Raw genomic sequence first — 13,563 nt, 5'->3', positions numbered from 1 at the left:
CAATATTCATATTTATTTAAACATGTTTCATTTTCAATAGAATTATAACAGGAAGTTTAGATTTTACAGTTAAAATATTCAAATATGTCACTAACATCATGCAAGTGATAATAATAACTTTATTTACAACATGTTTATTTACAATAAGTACAACATGTATAAAGAAATTATTTACAAAAATGTATTTTCCACATTTTCTTTATTATTCATTCTGTTATAGTTTGAACATGAAGTTAAAATAGTTCAGTTTTAGTATATTAATAGAATAGTGATATATGTATTAATAGTGTATAAATGTCCACACAGACAAATAATAATGTATTTTTACTGTTTTACATGAAGACATATTGTTACAGATTTATTGATCAGATAAGTGTGTGTGTGGCTCCAGGCTGATGATGATGATGATGATGATGATGTGGTGCAGGTGAGCAATCAGAGCTGGAGATTGATCCAGGAGGACATCAGCAGGGTCAGAATCATTGATCATTGATCAGATATCAGATATCCAGTAATCAGAGACACGTCAGGTCTCACATTAATGAGTTTACCAACAATCACAGCTGGAAATCATGTTGCTATATGTGACCATATGTGATATTTACAATGTGATGTTACTGTAGTGCAGAGAAATATTAATATTATAGAAACACCATAGAATATTATATTATAGAGTAATATTGTAGAATGATTACAGATATGTTATATAAATACAATGGAAAAGGAAAGTAGGCTGCTGTAAAATCCAATAAAACAATAAAAACCTAAATCCTTTTTATTCATTTTTAATTGTACTTTGGTCATAAGAACTCAGCTGCCCATCATAAATTAAAGTTTATTAATCCAACATGTTATATCCTGTATATTCATATCGTTAATAATAATTATAATGATCTTTATATCTCTTTTCTAAACAAAGTTCATGTGCTTTAATAAAGTTAATAATATTAGTGCAGCAGCTGTTCAGGCTGATTGATGCTTCAACACATAGAAACATGAATCCAGTTGATTGAGGTGTGAATGAGTTCAAACAGCAACAACATGAAAGAAACTAACAGTCTATTAGACACAGATGTTCACAACTGTAACAGTGAATCTTTTCTCATTTCAAGTAGAATGAAGCTGCATTTAAAATAAAATACATAACTTTTGATAAAATGTGCATCCTAAAATGAAGTGTATTGATCATATCAGGCTCTGAGATGGTTTATTTTCTGTGGCTTCAGTTGGGATCATTTGATATATTTGCTCCAAAGATTTGTTTTTATATGAGACAAACTGGTTTTGAGCTGCTGTGGGAAGCAGCCTGAGAGTCTGACTGTTGTTGATTAAAAGCTGTTCTCACTGTCTAGTTTTCATGTTTTACACTGCAGACCACTGATTGGTCATTTATCTCATTCACAAGCTTCCTGTTCCAGAGAAATCTTTCCCTCGTTCTCTCTCCTCACTGTCTCTCTCTCAACTTACCTGACTCACCTACTATAAACTGTAATATTCTCTCCTCTAATATCTCTGATGGTCACATGACTCCTCTCATATTAATCATGCAGCTCTTTGCTTTATTTAACTTCACGTCAAAGTGTTTCCTCTTTATTTGTGTCACAGTGCAGCTGCTCTGATGGATTCATGTTTTCTAATAGTTTCAGTTCCTCTAATAGAACTACTGACACTGATAAACGTGTCTGCTGCTTTCTGATTCTTCTTTTCACTCTTTGGGAACATTTCTGTGAATGAAACGGAGCAGAACAGGTCGTCTTATACGGACATTTAGGATGAAATCTCAGGAAGGTTCAGCTGCTCATGAACAGGTGACGTTCATGAAACCAGAGATTCACAAAGAGTTTAACAGAGTTTGTTGGAACAAACCTCACAGAGAAAAACGTCAGAGAGGTTGAGGAGAAGAAAATGTTCTTACATGAGATCTGATGAAGAGTTTCAGGACTCTTCCTCCATATTATCATCAACTGTGTTCCTACAATCATCAATTGCACAATTATTCAGTCTAAATAAGTGTAAACTCAGACCTGCTGTCTGTCAAACATCTCAGCTACAGTTTGGTTTCATTGACAGAGGTTCAGTCCTGTAGACGCTCTGCCGTCTCATATTTTATCTGTAAAAGGTTTGTTTCTCCATATTATCTCATATTATCCTTTATAAACTGCCCTCTAGTAATTATAATCTCATCATTTTAACTTTAATGACTTTGTGTTCTTGTATATGTAGATGTCTGCTACTGTGCACAATCTTATCTTTAGTTTTCTCTCTTTCATCCTTTGAATGTTCTTTCTCCTTTTCTAACGGAGTAACGTCTGCCTCAGAGACCCTGTTTCAGCCCCGATGATGGTTTCTCCTCTTCATCACATTATGCTCTTGTTTCTGTCTTTATCACTTTGTATCTTTTGCATTTGTGTAAACAAATAAAAATCTGAATCAAATCTAAAGTGTGAATCTGAAAAGTGTCTACAGATCAGTGCAGAACAGTAAAAGTGTGACAGAAATAAAACTCTTGATTTCAGTCAGTTTCCTCTGTAAACATCAGGAGGTGAAACACCTGAAGTCATGATCCACCTCACCTGGATTAATGAGTGAGTGTGTCTACAACATGTTCTTTCAGTCATGTGACCTGAACGTCATCTGGACGAACATCTGATCATTTATCTCAATATGCTAATGAGGTGGGCGGAGCTGTTGTTAATGATCATGTCTCAGGTGATTATATGTGTATTAATACTAATGACGACCGTTCATTTGACTGAAATCTGCACATGTACGAACAAATCTTCATCAGTGACTCTTTAAAGTGAACTGACAGTGAATCATCATCGTCATCATCACTGACTGAATCAGTAGATATTGATCTGTGTTCGTTTCCTCGTTAAAGGTCAAGGTCACTTTTAACGTCTTCCTCAGCAGAAACTCTCAGAAACATCATGATGTGATAAATAAGTCAGCTGAGCTTAGTTTTGTTCTGTTCTGAACTGAACCAGAGCTGCAAATAAGCATCATTTTATCAATTAATAGATCAATAATTCTCTTTTCAAAATGTCAGAAAATAGTGAAAATGTCCAAAACCTCAAAATGTTCAGATTACTGTCATGTATGATGAAGAAAAGCAGTAAATCATCACGTGAGAAGCTGAAACCAGCAGATTGTTGCTTTAAAAATGACATAAAGTTAATTTTGTGTCGATGGACTAATTGATTAATGATTGCAGCTCTAAACTGAAGGTGACAGTTTGAAGTGAAGACAGAATCAGCTGGACGTCGGGACATTTGAACGGTGATGCGTTCACTTAGCTCAGGAAAAAACAGTGACAAACAACATTCAGTGATCATCAATCTTTGAAGTGAACAAAGTGATTCCTGATTTCCACTTTTATTTTCAAGCTTTGATTCTTCTGCAGATTATTGAAGAGTTTAAATGTAGGGGAGATCAGGGACAGTTGTAACACTTTTTGGGATTTTCCCAATAAATCAAAAACCATTGGAACAGTCCATTTGCTATATTATAAACTGCAATGTGTCAACTACTGAAACAATGTATTTACGTGGCTTTATGAAATATATACAGGTTGTGAAATTGATTTAAATACAGTCACTCCACTGTTACAACTGTCCCAGTGTACAGGGACGGTTGTAGCAATATTTGTAGTAAGGACTCTTGACAGAAAAAGGCCGGTCCCTCTTGGTCTGGAACCAGGACTGAGGAACAGAGTGAAGGCTCGTTAGATTATTAGATGGTCAGTTGGCTCTATCTACTGGACAGATAGTAGAACTACATCAACTCATGTTTGGTTTCTCTGACACTGACTGGTTAGACTGGTTTCCACGTCACTCTGATGTTTTTTAGACTTGGACTCTGAAGTTATGAGGGTGTGACGGCATCTTCAGATCAAACCCACACAGACACCAGGACTGACGAGGCAGAATGAGCAGCTTCTTCTCTCCTGATGTTTCCTCGACACATGAAGGTGGAAAGTGTCTGTAAGTTGACCTGAAGTGAGTTCAGCAGGTGAGAATCCTACCAGAGAAATCTGTAAATGTCTGATCAACACCATCACTTTGATCACTTTGATCACATTGAATCACTGTTTGACTACAGCTGAAATGTTTCTTCATGCTGACTGACTGTTTCAATAATACATATTTGATTTGCAGGTATAAATATTCTTAATTTTTCTATGTAAGTTAAAGTACACTAATTCTAGAATAATTTATATGTATCACTGTTAGTGATTAGCAGGTAAAATCAACTGCAGTTGTATTTTAATCTCCGTCATCAGTGAAAAATGCAGGAAGTGTCAGAACTGGTCGGACAGCTTTGATCAACTTCACTGAGGTTCATTTTTTTTTAACTGTTAATCCTCCAAATGTTCAAACAGTCATCTTACAACACTGAGACTGACTCTGTTTAACTGAAGCTCATTTTAAACAGTTCATGTCTCAACTGTTCCAAAGGCTGCAGAATCATTTCTAGATGGACCAGAACCAGCCCAGACTGGAAGAACTTAGAGGCTGTTTGGGGCCCGTCAGCCATCAGGGCCCCAAACTAACAGAACATGTGAATTATCTTTGGATTTCTCTGTTCAACTTTTATCATAATTTAAAATATTTAAAGATAACTTTAAAGATTTAAAACACAGGCCTTTATTATCTCTTGTCACTAACTAACATGTTCAAATCTTTAAATTGTATTTTGTGGTTCAGGATATAACGAAGCACAAATATGGAGAAAATTTGAACATTATAACAATTTTGAGGATTTTATTACATTTGGAGGCAAATCATTATGTTCTTGTGACTGTTTCAAAATAAATGTTTTGTTTCTTTAATAAATGTTAGGACTATATCTAATAACATATTTTTCATTTTTCATTTAAAAAAATTGTAGGATTATAAATTTGGGGCTGGTGGTCTGTTAATTATTCTTAATTGAATAGATTATTTTGTCTACCTATTTTACATAAGAATATGGAGAAGAATAATATCCAGCTCAGACTTCTAGTTTAATGAAAATATTAATGAATATTAACATGTAATATGTGCATCAATAGATCAGATTCATGTGTTTGGTCATTACAGTCATTCTCAAACAGAAAACTTTCCCCAAATATAAAGTACAGAACACAACTGACACTGGGTGTTAAAGGGTTAAAGTACAATGATACTGATTTTTACATGTTATCTTAATGAATATTTACCTTTAAAAATATCATTTAAAGTAAATCATGTTTAAATAAATGCTTTGTAGTCAGTTAATTAATTGATCATAAACAGTAAAATCTGCTGCAAATACATCAGCAACAGTATTGCTGGGCAGCAGTTTCATGACAAAGTGGAGATAATGTATTTTGGTAAAGGAAGCGTTAAAGCTTTCAGTTGTTTAAATATTCCACATGTTTTGCTCCTTTTTGTCCACATCAGACAGACAACAATGACATTAGTTTGTGGACAGATGAACATCAGTTTCCAGGTAAATCAGAATACTGCGGCACTGTGAGATTGTTTAATGTCCTCACAGAGAGTCTTGGCAGGTTCCTCCTGTGTGTTTGGAGCTGAACTCTGCTGCAAGGTTCACTGGTTTAATATCATCTTTATGGTTTTGGACTTTGACTGTGAAGTTATGAGAGAGTGACAGCGTCCTCAGATTGATGATGAAGGACTGATGAAGGAGAATCAGCTGCAGCTTCTCTCTGTGTTTCCTCTACAGGTGAAGGTAGAACGACTCTGTGACCAGATGTGGATCTGAATTCACCTGGTGAGTATTTTCTTCTTTCTGTCACACAGCTGAATAAAAATATATCATGTCATCAGTTTTTAAACAGAAGTGAACTATAACTTGCTGCATATGAGTCTCTAGTGGACAAAAATACAACTGTATAAAAAGGAATATAGTTAATGCAGTTTCTTCAACATGTATCCACAGTGGGAATCTTAAAGTAATTACTGACTTTGGCTCCATCTGGTGGTAGAATAAAGAATGACAGTGTGATAGACAGCAGTGTGGCTCTGTGATGTGCAGCTTGTTGTAATGAATGAGCTTGTTGTTGTGTTTGTGTGAAGGTGTTTCTCTGCTATGGGTCAAAGTCAGAGCAGAGAGGAGGGAGTCCCTCCCTCTAAAAGCTCTTTGTGTGGGGAACATGACAGCCAGACCAAAGCTCAGAGGTGAGATGAGGATCTCTAACTGTCCATCACTGTTCTCCACTCACATCACTCCACCATCATTATTCACACTCAAAGCTCTGTGTGTGTTGTGTTGAAGCCCAGAGCAGCAGCACAGACCAGACTCTGCTGGACCTGAACCTGAACCTGAACCCAGCTGTGTGTCCATGAAGAGTGACTGGTCTATGGGTCACCCTGTTACCTTCAAACATGGACGTCAGTCTGTTGATCAGAGGTCAGACTGTAAAATGTTTGTGTCTGTTATTATCCAGCTCTCATAAGAAGACATATCATGGATGTAAAAATTAATTCTTGACCTTAGTGACTAATACTGTTTTTACACACAATGTTCTCATAACTACAAACACACACACTCCTCATACAGACGCTTTCCTGAAAACCACAAACTTTATCTGTATAAAAGTTTTTAAAACAGAGGTACAAAGTCTTTACAGAGACAAATGATCAGAGGTAAGACAGAACAGCTGAGTGTTTTACGTGGATCCACTGTGATAGAACACAACACCTTTAACACTGATGTCATTATTTATTCTGAGACTTCATCTTTTCTTCACAGAGTTCATCAGCAGAGCTCAGAGGTTCTCAGTGGTCAGTCTGTCCAACAGCATCAAACACACCTGGACTCCATATTTATGGTGTGTAAATGTAAAACACAGCTACTACTGCTAACTACAACAGCCGCAGACTAAATACTAAACTACCATTCTGGTCCTAACAGTCTCCATGCTGCACTCTGTAGACCAGCAGGTTTTCAGTCTGTCACAGATGATATGATGTTGACTTCTACCAGTTAAATTTACATTTTATTCTGTTCCAGCTGCTGGAGGAGAACATCATCAGTTTTGTGAAGAACGAGATGAAGAAGATGCAGAAGGTTGTGAGTCCAGATTACCCAGAATGCTTAGAGAGTCAGAGTGAGGATGAGGAGGTGTTGGACGGTGAGGATGAAGAGCAGAGGAGGAGCAGCAAAGAGGCATTTCTGAAGATCATACTGCACTTCCTGAGGAGAATGAAGCAGGAGGAGCTGGCTGACCGTCTGCAGAGCAGTAAGAGGATTTTAACAGATTTAACACGATGGAGAGGAAATGGAGGCAACATGGGAGAGGTTTATATTTCAATCTCTGCTGTTAATATGATGCACACATCTGCATCACATCTATGAATTCTTCTGAGCTGAAAACAGTCAGAAACTGTTTGTCCTCAACTGATGAGTTGAATAGATTTCATAGTGGAGGAAAATATAAACATCTGCAGTTTAATGTTTACATTCTACCAATTTACTGTAGAATCATCTGATTGATTTCATTTGTTTGTTCATTCAGGAACTCGTGCTGCAGAGTGTCGATATAAACTCAAGTCTAACCTGAAGAAGAAGTTCCAGTGTGTGTTTGAGGGGATTGCTAAAGCAGGAAACCCAACCCTTCTGAATCAGATCTACACAGAGCTCTACATCACAGAGGGAGGGACTGCAGAGGTCAATGATGAACATGAGGTCAGACAGATTGAAACAGCATCCAGGAAACCAGTCAGACCAGAAACAACAATCAGACAAGAAGACATCTTTAAAGCCTCACCTGGGAGAGATGAACCAATCAGAACAGTGATGACAAAGGGAGTGGCTGGCATCGGGAAAACAGTCTTAACACAGAAGTTCACTCTGGACTGGGCTGAAGACAAAGCCAACCAGGACATACACTTCACATTTCCATTCACTTTCAGAGAGCTGAATGTGCTGAAAGAGAAAAAGTACAGCTTGGTGGAACTTGTTCATCACTTCTTTACTGAAACCAAAGAAGCAGGAATCTGCAGGTTTGAAGAGTTCCAGGTTGTGTTCATCTTTGACGGTCTGGATGAGTGTCGACTTCCTCTGGACTTCCACAACAATGAGATCCTGACTGATGTTAAAGAGTCCACCTCAGTGGATGTGCTGCTGACAAACCTCATCAGGGGGAAACTGCTTCCCTCTGCTCGCCTCTGGATAACCACACGACCTGCAGCAGCCAATCAGATCCCTCCTGAGTGTGTCGGCATGGTGACAGAGGTCAGAGGGTTCACTGACCCACAGAAGGAAGAGTACTTCAGGAAGAGATTCAGAGATGAGAAGCAGACCAGCACCATCATCTCCCACATCAAGACATCACAAAGCGTCCATATCATGTGTCACATCCCAGTCTTCTGCTGGATCACTGCTACAGTTCTGGAGCATTTGTTGAAAATCAGAGAGGGAGGAAAGCTGCCCAAGACCCTGACTGAGATGTACATCCACTTCCTGGTGGTTCAGTTGAAACTGAAGAACGTCAAGTATGATGGAGGAGCTGAGACAGATCCACACTGGAATCCAGAGAGCAGGAAGATGATTGAGTCTCTGGGAAAACTGGCTTTTGAGCAGCTGCAGAAAGGCAACCTGATCTTCTATGAATCAGACCTGACAGAGTGTGGCATCGATATCAGAGCAGCCTCAGTGTGCTCAGGAGTGTTCACACAGATCTTTAAAGAGGAGAGAGGACTGTACCAGGACAAGGTGTTCTGCTTCGTCCATCTGAGCGTTCAGGAGTTTCTGGCTGCTCTTCATGTCCATCTGACATTCATCAACTCTGGAGTCAATCTGCTGGCAGAAAAACAAACGACATCCCAGAAATCTGAAACTAAACAAGAATCTGCGGAGACACATCTCTACCAGAGTGCTGTGGATGAGGCCTTAAAGAGTCCAAATGGACACCTGGACTTGTTCCTCCGCTTCCTCCTGGGTCTTTCACTGCAGACCAATCAGACTCTCCTACGAGGTCTGCTGACACAGACAGGAAGTAGCTCACAGACCAATCAGAAAACAGTCGAGTACATCAAGAAGATCAGTGAAAATCTGTCTGCAGAGAGAAGCATCAATCTGTTCCACTGTCTGAATGAACTGAATGATCGTTTTTTAGTGAATGAGATTCGGTGGTTCCTGAGATCAGGAAGTCTCTCCACAGATAAACTGTCTCCTGCTCAGTGGTCAGCTCTGGTCTTCATCTTACTGTCATCAGAGAAAGATCTGGATGTGTTTGATCTGAAGAAATACTCTGCTTCAGAGGAGGCTCTTCTGAGGCTGCTGCCAGTGGTCAAAGCTTCAAATAAAGCTCTGTAAGTGGATGGATGACTAGAAAAGTACTTATACACTATTTGATTATAAACAAGACTATTTCCAGTATATGGATGGACTGTGTATGGTCAATGTGTGAAACTGTGGCCAATTTTTTTACAGTCATAGTCAGTGGTAGTGTCTATGATGTGAATTCCTGGATATTAAATGTCCATCTGCAATTTTCTGTCGTGGTCCCAGTAATATTTGTTGTTAAAGTGTACTGAAGTAGCATATCACATGACATGGTTCAGCTACATTTGAGTAAAAAAAAAGGTATAAATGCAGTTGCAAGAACATTACTTTCCACTCATATCTTGGGATGTTTCATTTGAAAGATAACTTATTTTAACATCAATTGTAACTATTCTAATTATTTTTATTTTCTCTTTCATCTGTTTCAATCTTCGGATGTCTGTAAACATATGGTCTTATTCATATATTAATGTAGGATTAGCATGCTAAGCTGTGACGTCTTTCAGAGCACAAAAACACTGTAAACACACCCATCACCTACCCAGCACAGTGCTGTCAAACTATAAACACCACTGCAACAACTTATTTTTATACAGTCTATAGGCTACACACACACACAGCACGACACAGCTATGCTAACAATGCTAGGCATGCTAATTAGCTGCTAGCTGCAGTGCAGGCTGGTAAAATGGATCTACTGCATTTGTTTGTATCCATGGGTTTGTGCTCCTGTCAGTGTCAGAGCCTCCATGTGAGGTGCTTGGTAAATGTGTGTTTTTAAAACTTATTTTGGGGCTGTGCTGAGAGTGACATGTGACTGCTACTTCATCACTCAGTCAGTGAGTCAGTGATAGACATTCTGGGTTATAGGGCTGGTCCATGGCAGGTCCAGCCAAAAATATCAACAAACCTTTAATATTTTATGGAAGGGAAATAACATTTCTTTATTATGTTAATCACTAATTCTTCTTCAGGCTGAGTGGCTGTAACCTCTCAGAGAGAAGCTGTGCAGCTCTGTCCTCAGTTCTCAGCTCCCAGTCCTCTAGTCTGAGAGAGCTTGAGCTGAGTAACAACAACTTGCAAAATTCAGGAGTCAAGCTGTTGTCTGCTGGACTGGAGAGTCCACACTGCACACTGGAAACTCTCAGGTCAGGATACAGCATCTATAATTTTGTTATCTTGAACAATGAGAATAAAGCTGACTCGGAGAGAGATTTTAACAGTTGATCATTTGCATGCTGCTTTATATTCAGATCAATGTCAATTATTCTGCACAACATCTGTAGGACTCTGGTACTTATGATTAAAAAACATTGTGTTATCAATCTTTTTATATTTCAAGTCTGTCAGGATGTCTGGTCACAGAGGAAGGCTGTGCTTCTCTGGCCTCAGCTCTGAACTCCAACCCCTCCCATCTGAGAGAGCTTGACCTGAGTAACAACAACTTGCAAAATTCAGGAGTCCAGCTGTTGTCTGCTGGACTGGAGAGTCCACACTGTACACTGGAAACTCTCAGGTCAGGATACAGCATCTATAATTTTGTTATCTTGAACAATGAGAATAAAGCTGACTCTGAGAGAGATTTTAACAGTTGATCATTTGCATGCTGCTTTATATTCAGATCAATGTCAATTATTCTGCACAACATCTGTAGGACTCTGGTACTTATGATTAAAAAACATTGTGTTATCAATCTTTTTATATTTCAAGTCTGTCAGGATGTCTGGTCACAGAGGAAGGCTGTGCTTCTCTGGCCTCAGCTCTGAACTCCAACCCCTCCCATCTGAGAGAGCTTGACCTGAGTAACAACAACTTGCAAAATTCAGGAGTCCAGCTGTTGTCTGCTGGACTGGAGAGTCCACACTGTACACTGGAAACTCTCAGGTCAGAATACAGCATCTATAATTTTGTTATCTTGAACAATGAGAATAAAGCTGACTCGGAGAGAGATTTTAACAGTTGATCATTTGCATGCTGCTTTATATTCAGATCAATGTCAATTATTCTGCACAACATCTGTAGGGCTCTGGTACTTATGATTAAAAAACATTGTGTTATCAATCTTTTTATATTTCAAGTCTGTCAGGATGTCTGGTCACAGAGGAAGGCTGTGCTTCTCTGGCCTCAGCTCTGAACTCCAACCCCTCCCATCTGAGAGAGCTTGACCTGAGTAACAACAACTTGCAAAATTCAGGAGTCCAGCTGTTGTCTGCTGGACTGGAGAGTCCACACTGTACACTGGAAACTCTCAGGTCAGGATACAGCATCTATAATTTTGTTATCTTGAACAATGAGAATAAAGCTGACTCTGAGAGAGATTTTAACAGTTGATCATTTGCATGCTGCTTTATATTCAGATCAATGTCAATTATTCTGCACAACATCTGTAGGACTCTGGTACTTATGATTAAAAAACATTGTGTTATCAATCTTTTTATATTTCAAGTCTGTCAGGATGTCTGGTCACAGAGGAAGGCTGTGCTTCTCTGGCCTCAGCTCTGAACTCCAACCCCTCCCACCTGAGAGAGCTTGACCTGAGCTACAATCATCCAGGAAAGTCAGGAGAGAAGATGCTGTCTGCTGGACTGGAGGATCCACATTGGAGACTGGACACTCTCAGGTATGGACAGACAGTTGGTTACTCTCAGGTATGGACAGATAGGTGGACACTCTCAGGTAAAGAACTTTTATGCTGAACATAAAAGTTCATTCTTGATCATGGATGTAATAGTGTGAAGGTCATGTAATGTGAGTGAAACCTCTGGAAAAAGCTAGTAAGTTGACATAAAGTTATTCTTTTGTTAAACTTTCATGTTCTCATGGTGTTGTAGGAGCGTTAATACTTTATTAATGAATTACCTCATCATTAGGGCACCACCTCCTTTTTGGTTAGGATTTATTAGTGCCAGGAGGAAGCACTAACCCTTGTTCAGTTTAATCAGTGAATCAGTCTTACAGTCGTAAGTTCTTGTCCCAAACAGTGACCTCTGTTTACTGCAGCTCAAAGAAACAACCAAACACTTTTAGGATAAATGAAGACATTTATTAATAGCTAAACGTCTTGAGGATACATGATAAAGCATAGATAATATAACATATACAGATAATATACAGAACATTATAAATAAAAAGAAAGTAAAATAAATAAGGCCTAAGAATGATAAAAATTAATAAAGAAAATTATTCAGCAAGAGTGACTCGAAGTGCGTGACTCGAGGCTTAACGTGTTGTACCGGGGAATGCTGAGGGGAAAGCTAATTCAACTTCTCTAAATAAATTCTTTCATTTTAACGTTATTCGACATCAACCTTTGATCACAAAGCCATATTATGTCTTACTGTTGAAGTGTGTCGTCATGGTAGAGGCGTCATCTTGGCAGGTCCAGCGTTGTTGGTGCAGCATCACCAGCGGTGTTGCAGTGGAAGAGCCCGGATCAGCTGTGGGCTGTGGCGCATCTCAGTGGATGCAGAGGCGTTGAATGCCGGTAAAGAATCAAGGTGTTTCAGGCTGCTCTGAAAGAGTCTTTAGGCCTGCTTCACTTCTGGTTTTCAATATTGCTCTTGGAGAGCAGGTTCAGTTTCAAGCCGCCTTCTTCTTCTTCTTCTTCTTCTTCTTCTTCTTCTTCTTCTTCTTCTTCTTCTTCTTCTTCTTCTTCTTCTTCTTCTTTGGGAGCTTACGTTCAGGCTCTATTTGGCTTGTAGTAACTTGAGTTGTCAAATAAAGTTTAGTCTGACTGCGCTCAAGTCTTCAGCGGCATCTACTTCAAAATAAAATACTGTACGTGTTTACTTCAAATTAAATTACTGTACGTGGAAATACGAGACTTAATGTCACTAATAAAACAAAACAAATTAACTTGTTGCGATAAAAGATTAAATTCGGATACATTTGATTGAAAAACAAATAAAAGAGATGTCTTAAGAATTTTCTTGAGTTCTTGGAGGCCAGCTCAAACAGGAATCTCTTTGAGGCTGTTTTTATAAGTTACAATAAGATGGGAGGAGTTTTAGGGATGTTCTAAAGGGGTTCGCGCCGAATTATTGATGAATATTCAATTTCTTTGTTCTAGGGGCTTTAGGTGTGGCTGGTGGTCTGCAGCCTGCGTCTCCTGAAGTAAAGGAATTTGGGAAAATCTAATTCTGAGTTTTTACACGCAAAAACTCACACTTCAAGTCACTGTTGCCTATTATTTCACATTAAGCTGTAAATACATTCCTGTCATAATGTCCAAGCATTCATGATATTTCTGATTAATAACGGTCCTGTCAGCTTGTATCATATTTGTAA

General features: G+C 38.7%; 1 protein-coding gene across 1 annotated transcript in view; it reads left to right on the top strand.

Annotated features, from left to right (window-relative positions):
- LOC121881889 (NLR family CARD domain-containing protein 3-like) overlaps window positions 1-13,563 on the top strand; it is an 87,723-nt gene that overhangs the window by 69,137 nt on the left and 5,023 nt on the right. Inside the window, exons 7-11 of the mRNA XM_042389695.1 lie at window positions 7,000-7,059; window positions 7,090-7,228; window positions 7,520-9,302; window positions 10,251-10,424; window positions 11,723-11,896. Of these exons, the coding sequence (XP_042245629.1) occupies window positions 7,000-7,059; window positions 7,090-7,228; window positions 7,520-9,302; window positions 10,251-10,424; window positions 11,723-11,896 (2,330 nt within the window). The remainder of the gene's footprint in view (window positions 1-6,999; window positions 7,060-7,089; window positions 7,229-7,519; window positions 9,303-10,250; window positions 10,425-11,722; window positions 11,897-13,563) is intronic.

This window comes from Thunnus maccoyii, chromosome 17 (genome assembly GCF_910596095.1).
Source record: "Thunnus maccoyii chromosome 17, fThuMac1.1, whole genome shotgun sequence".
NCBI classification, from domain to species: Eukaryota; Metazoa; Chordata; class Actinopteri; order Scombriformes; family Scombridae; genus Thunnus; species Thunnus maccoyii.
Note: the sequence above shows the minus strand (reverse complement) of the source record. Positions and strands in the feature narration are given on the sequence as shown.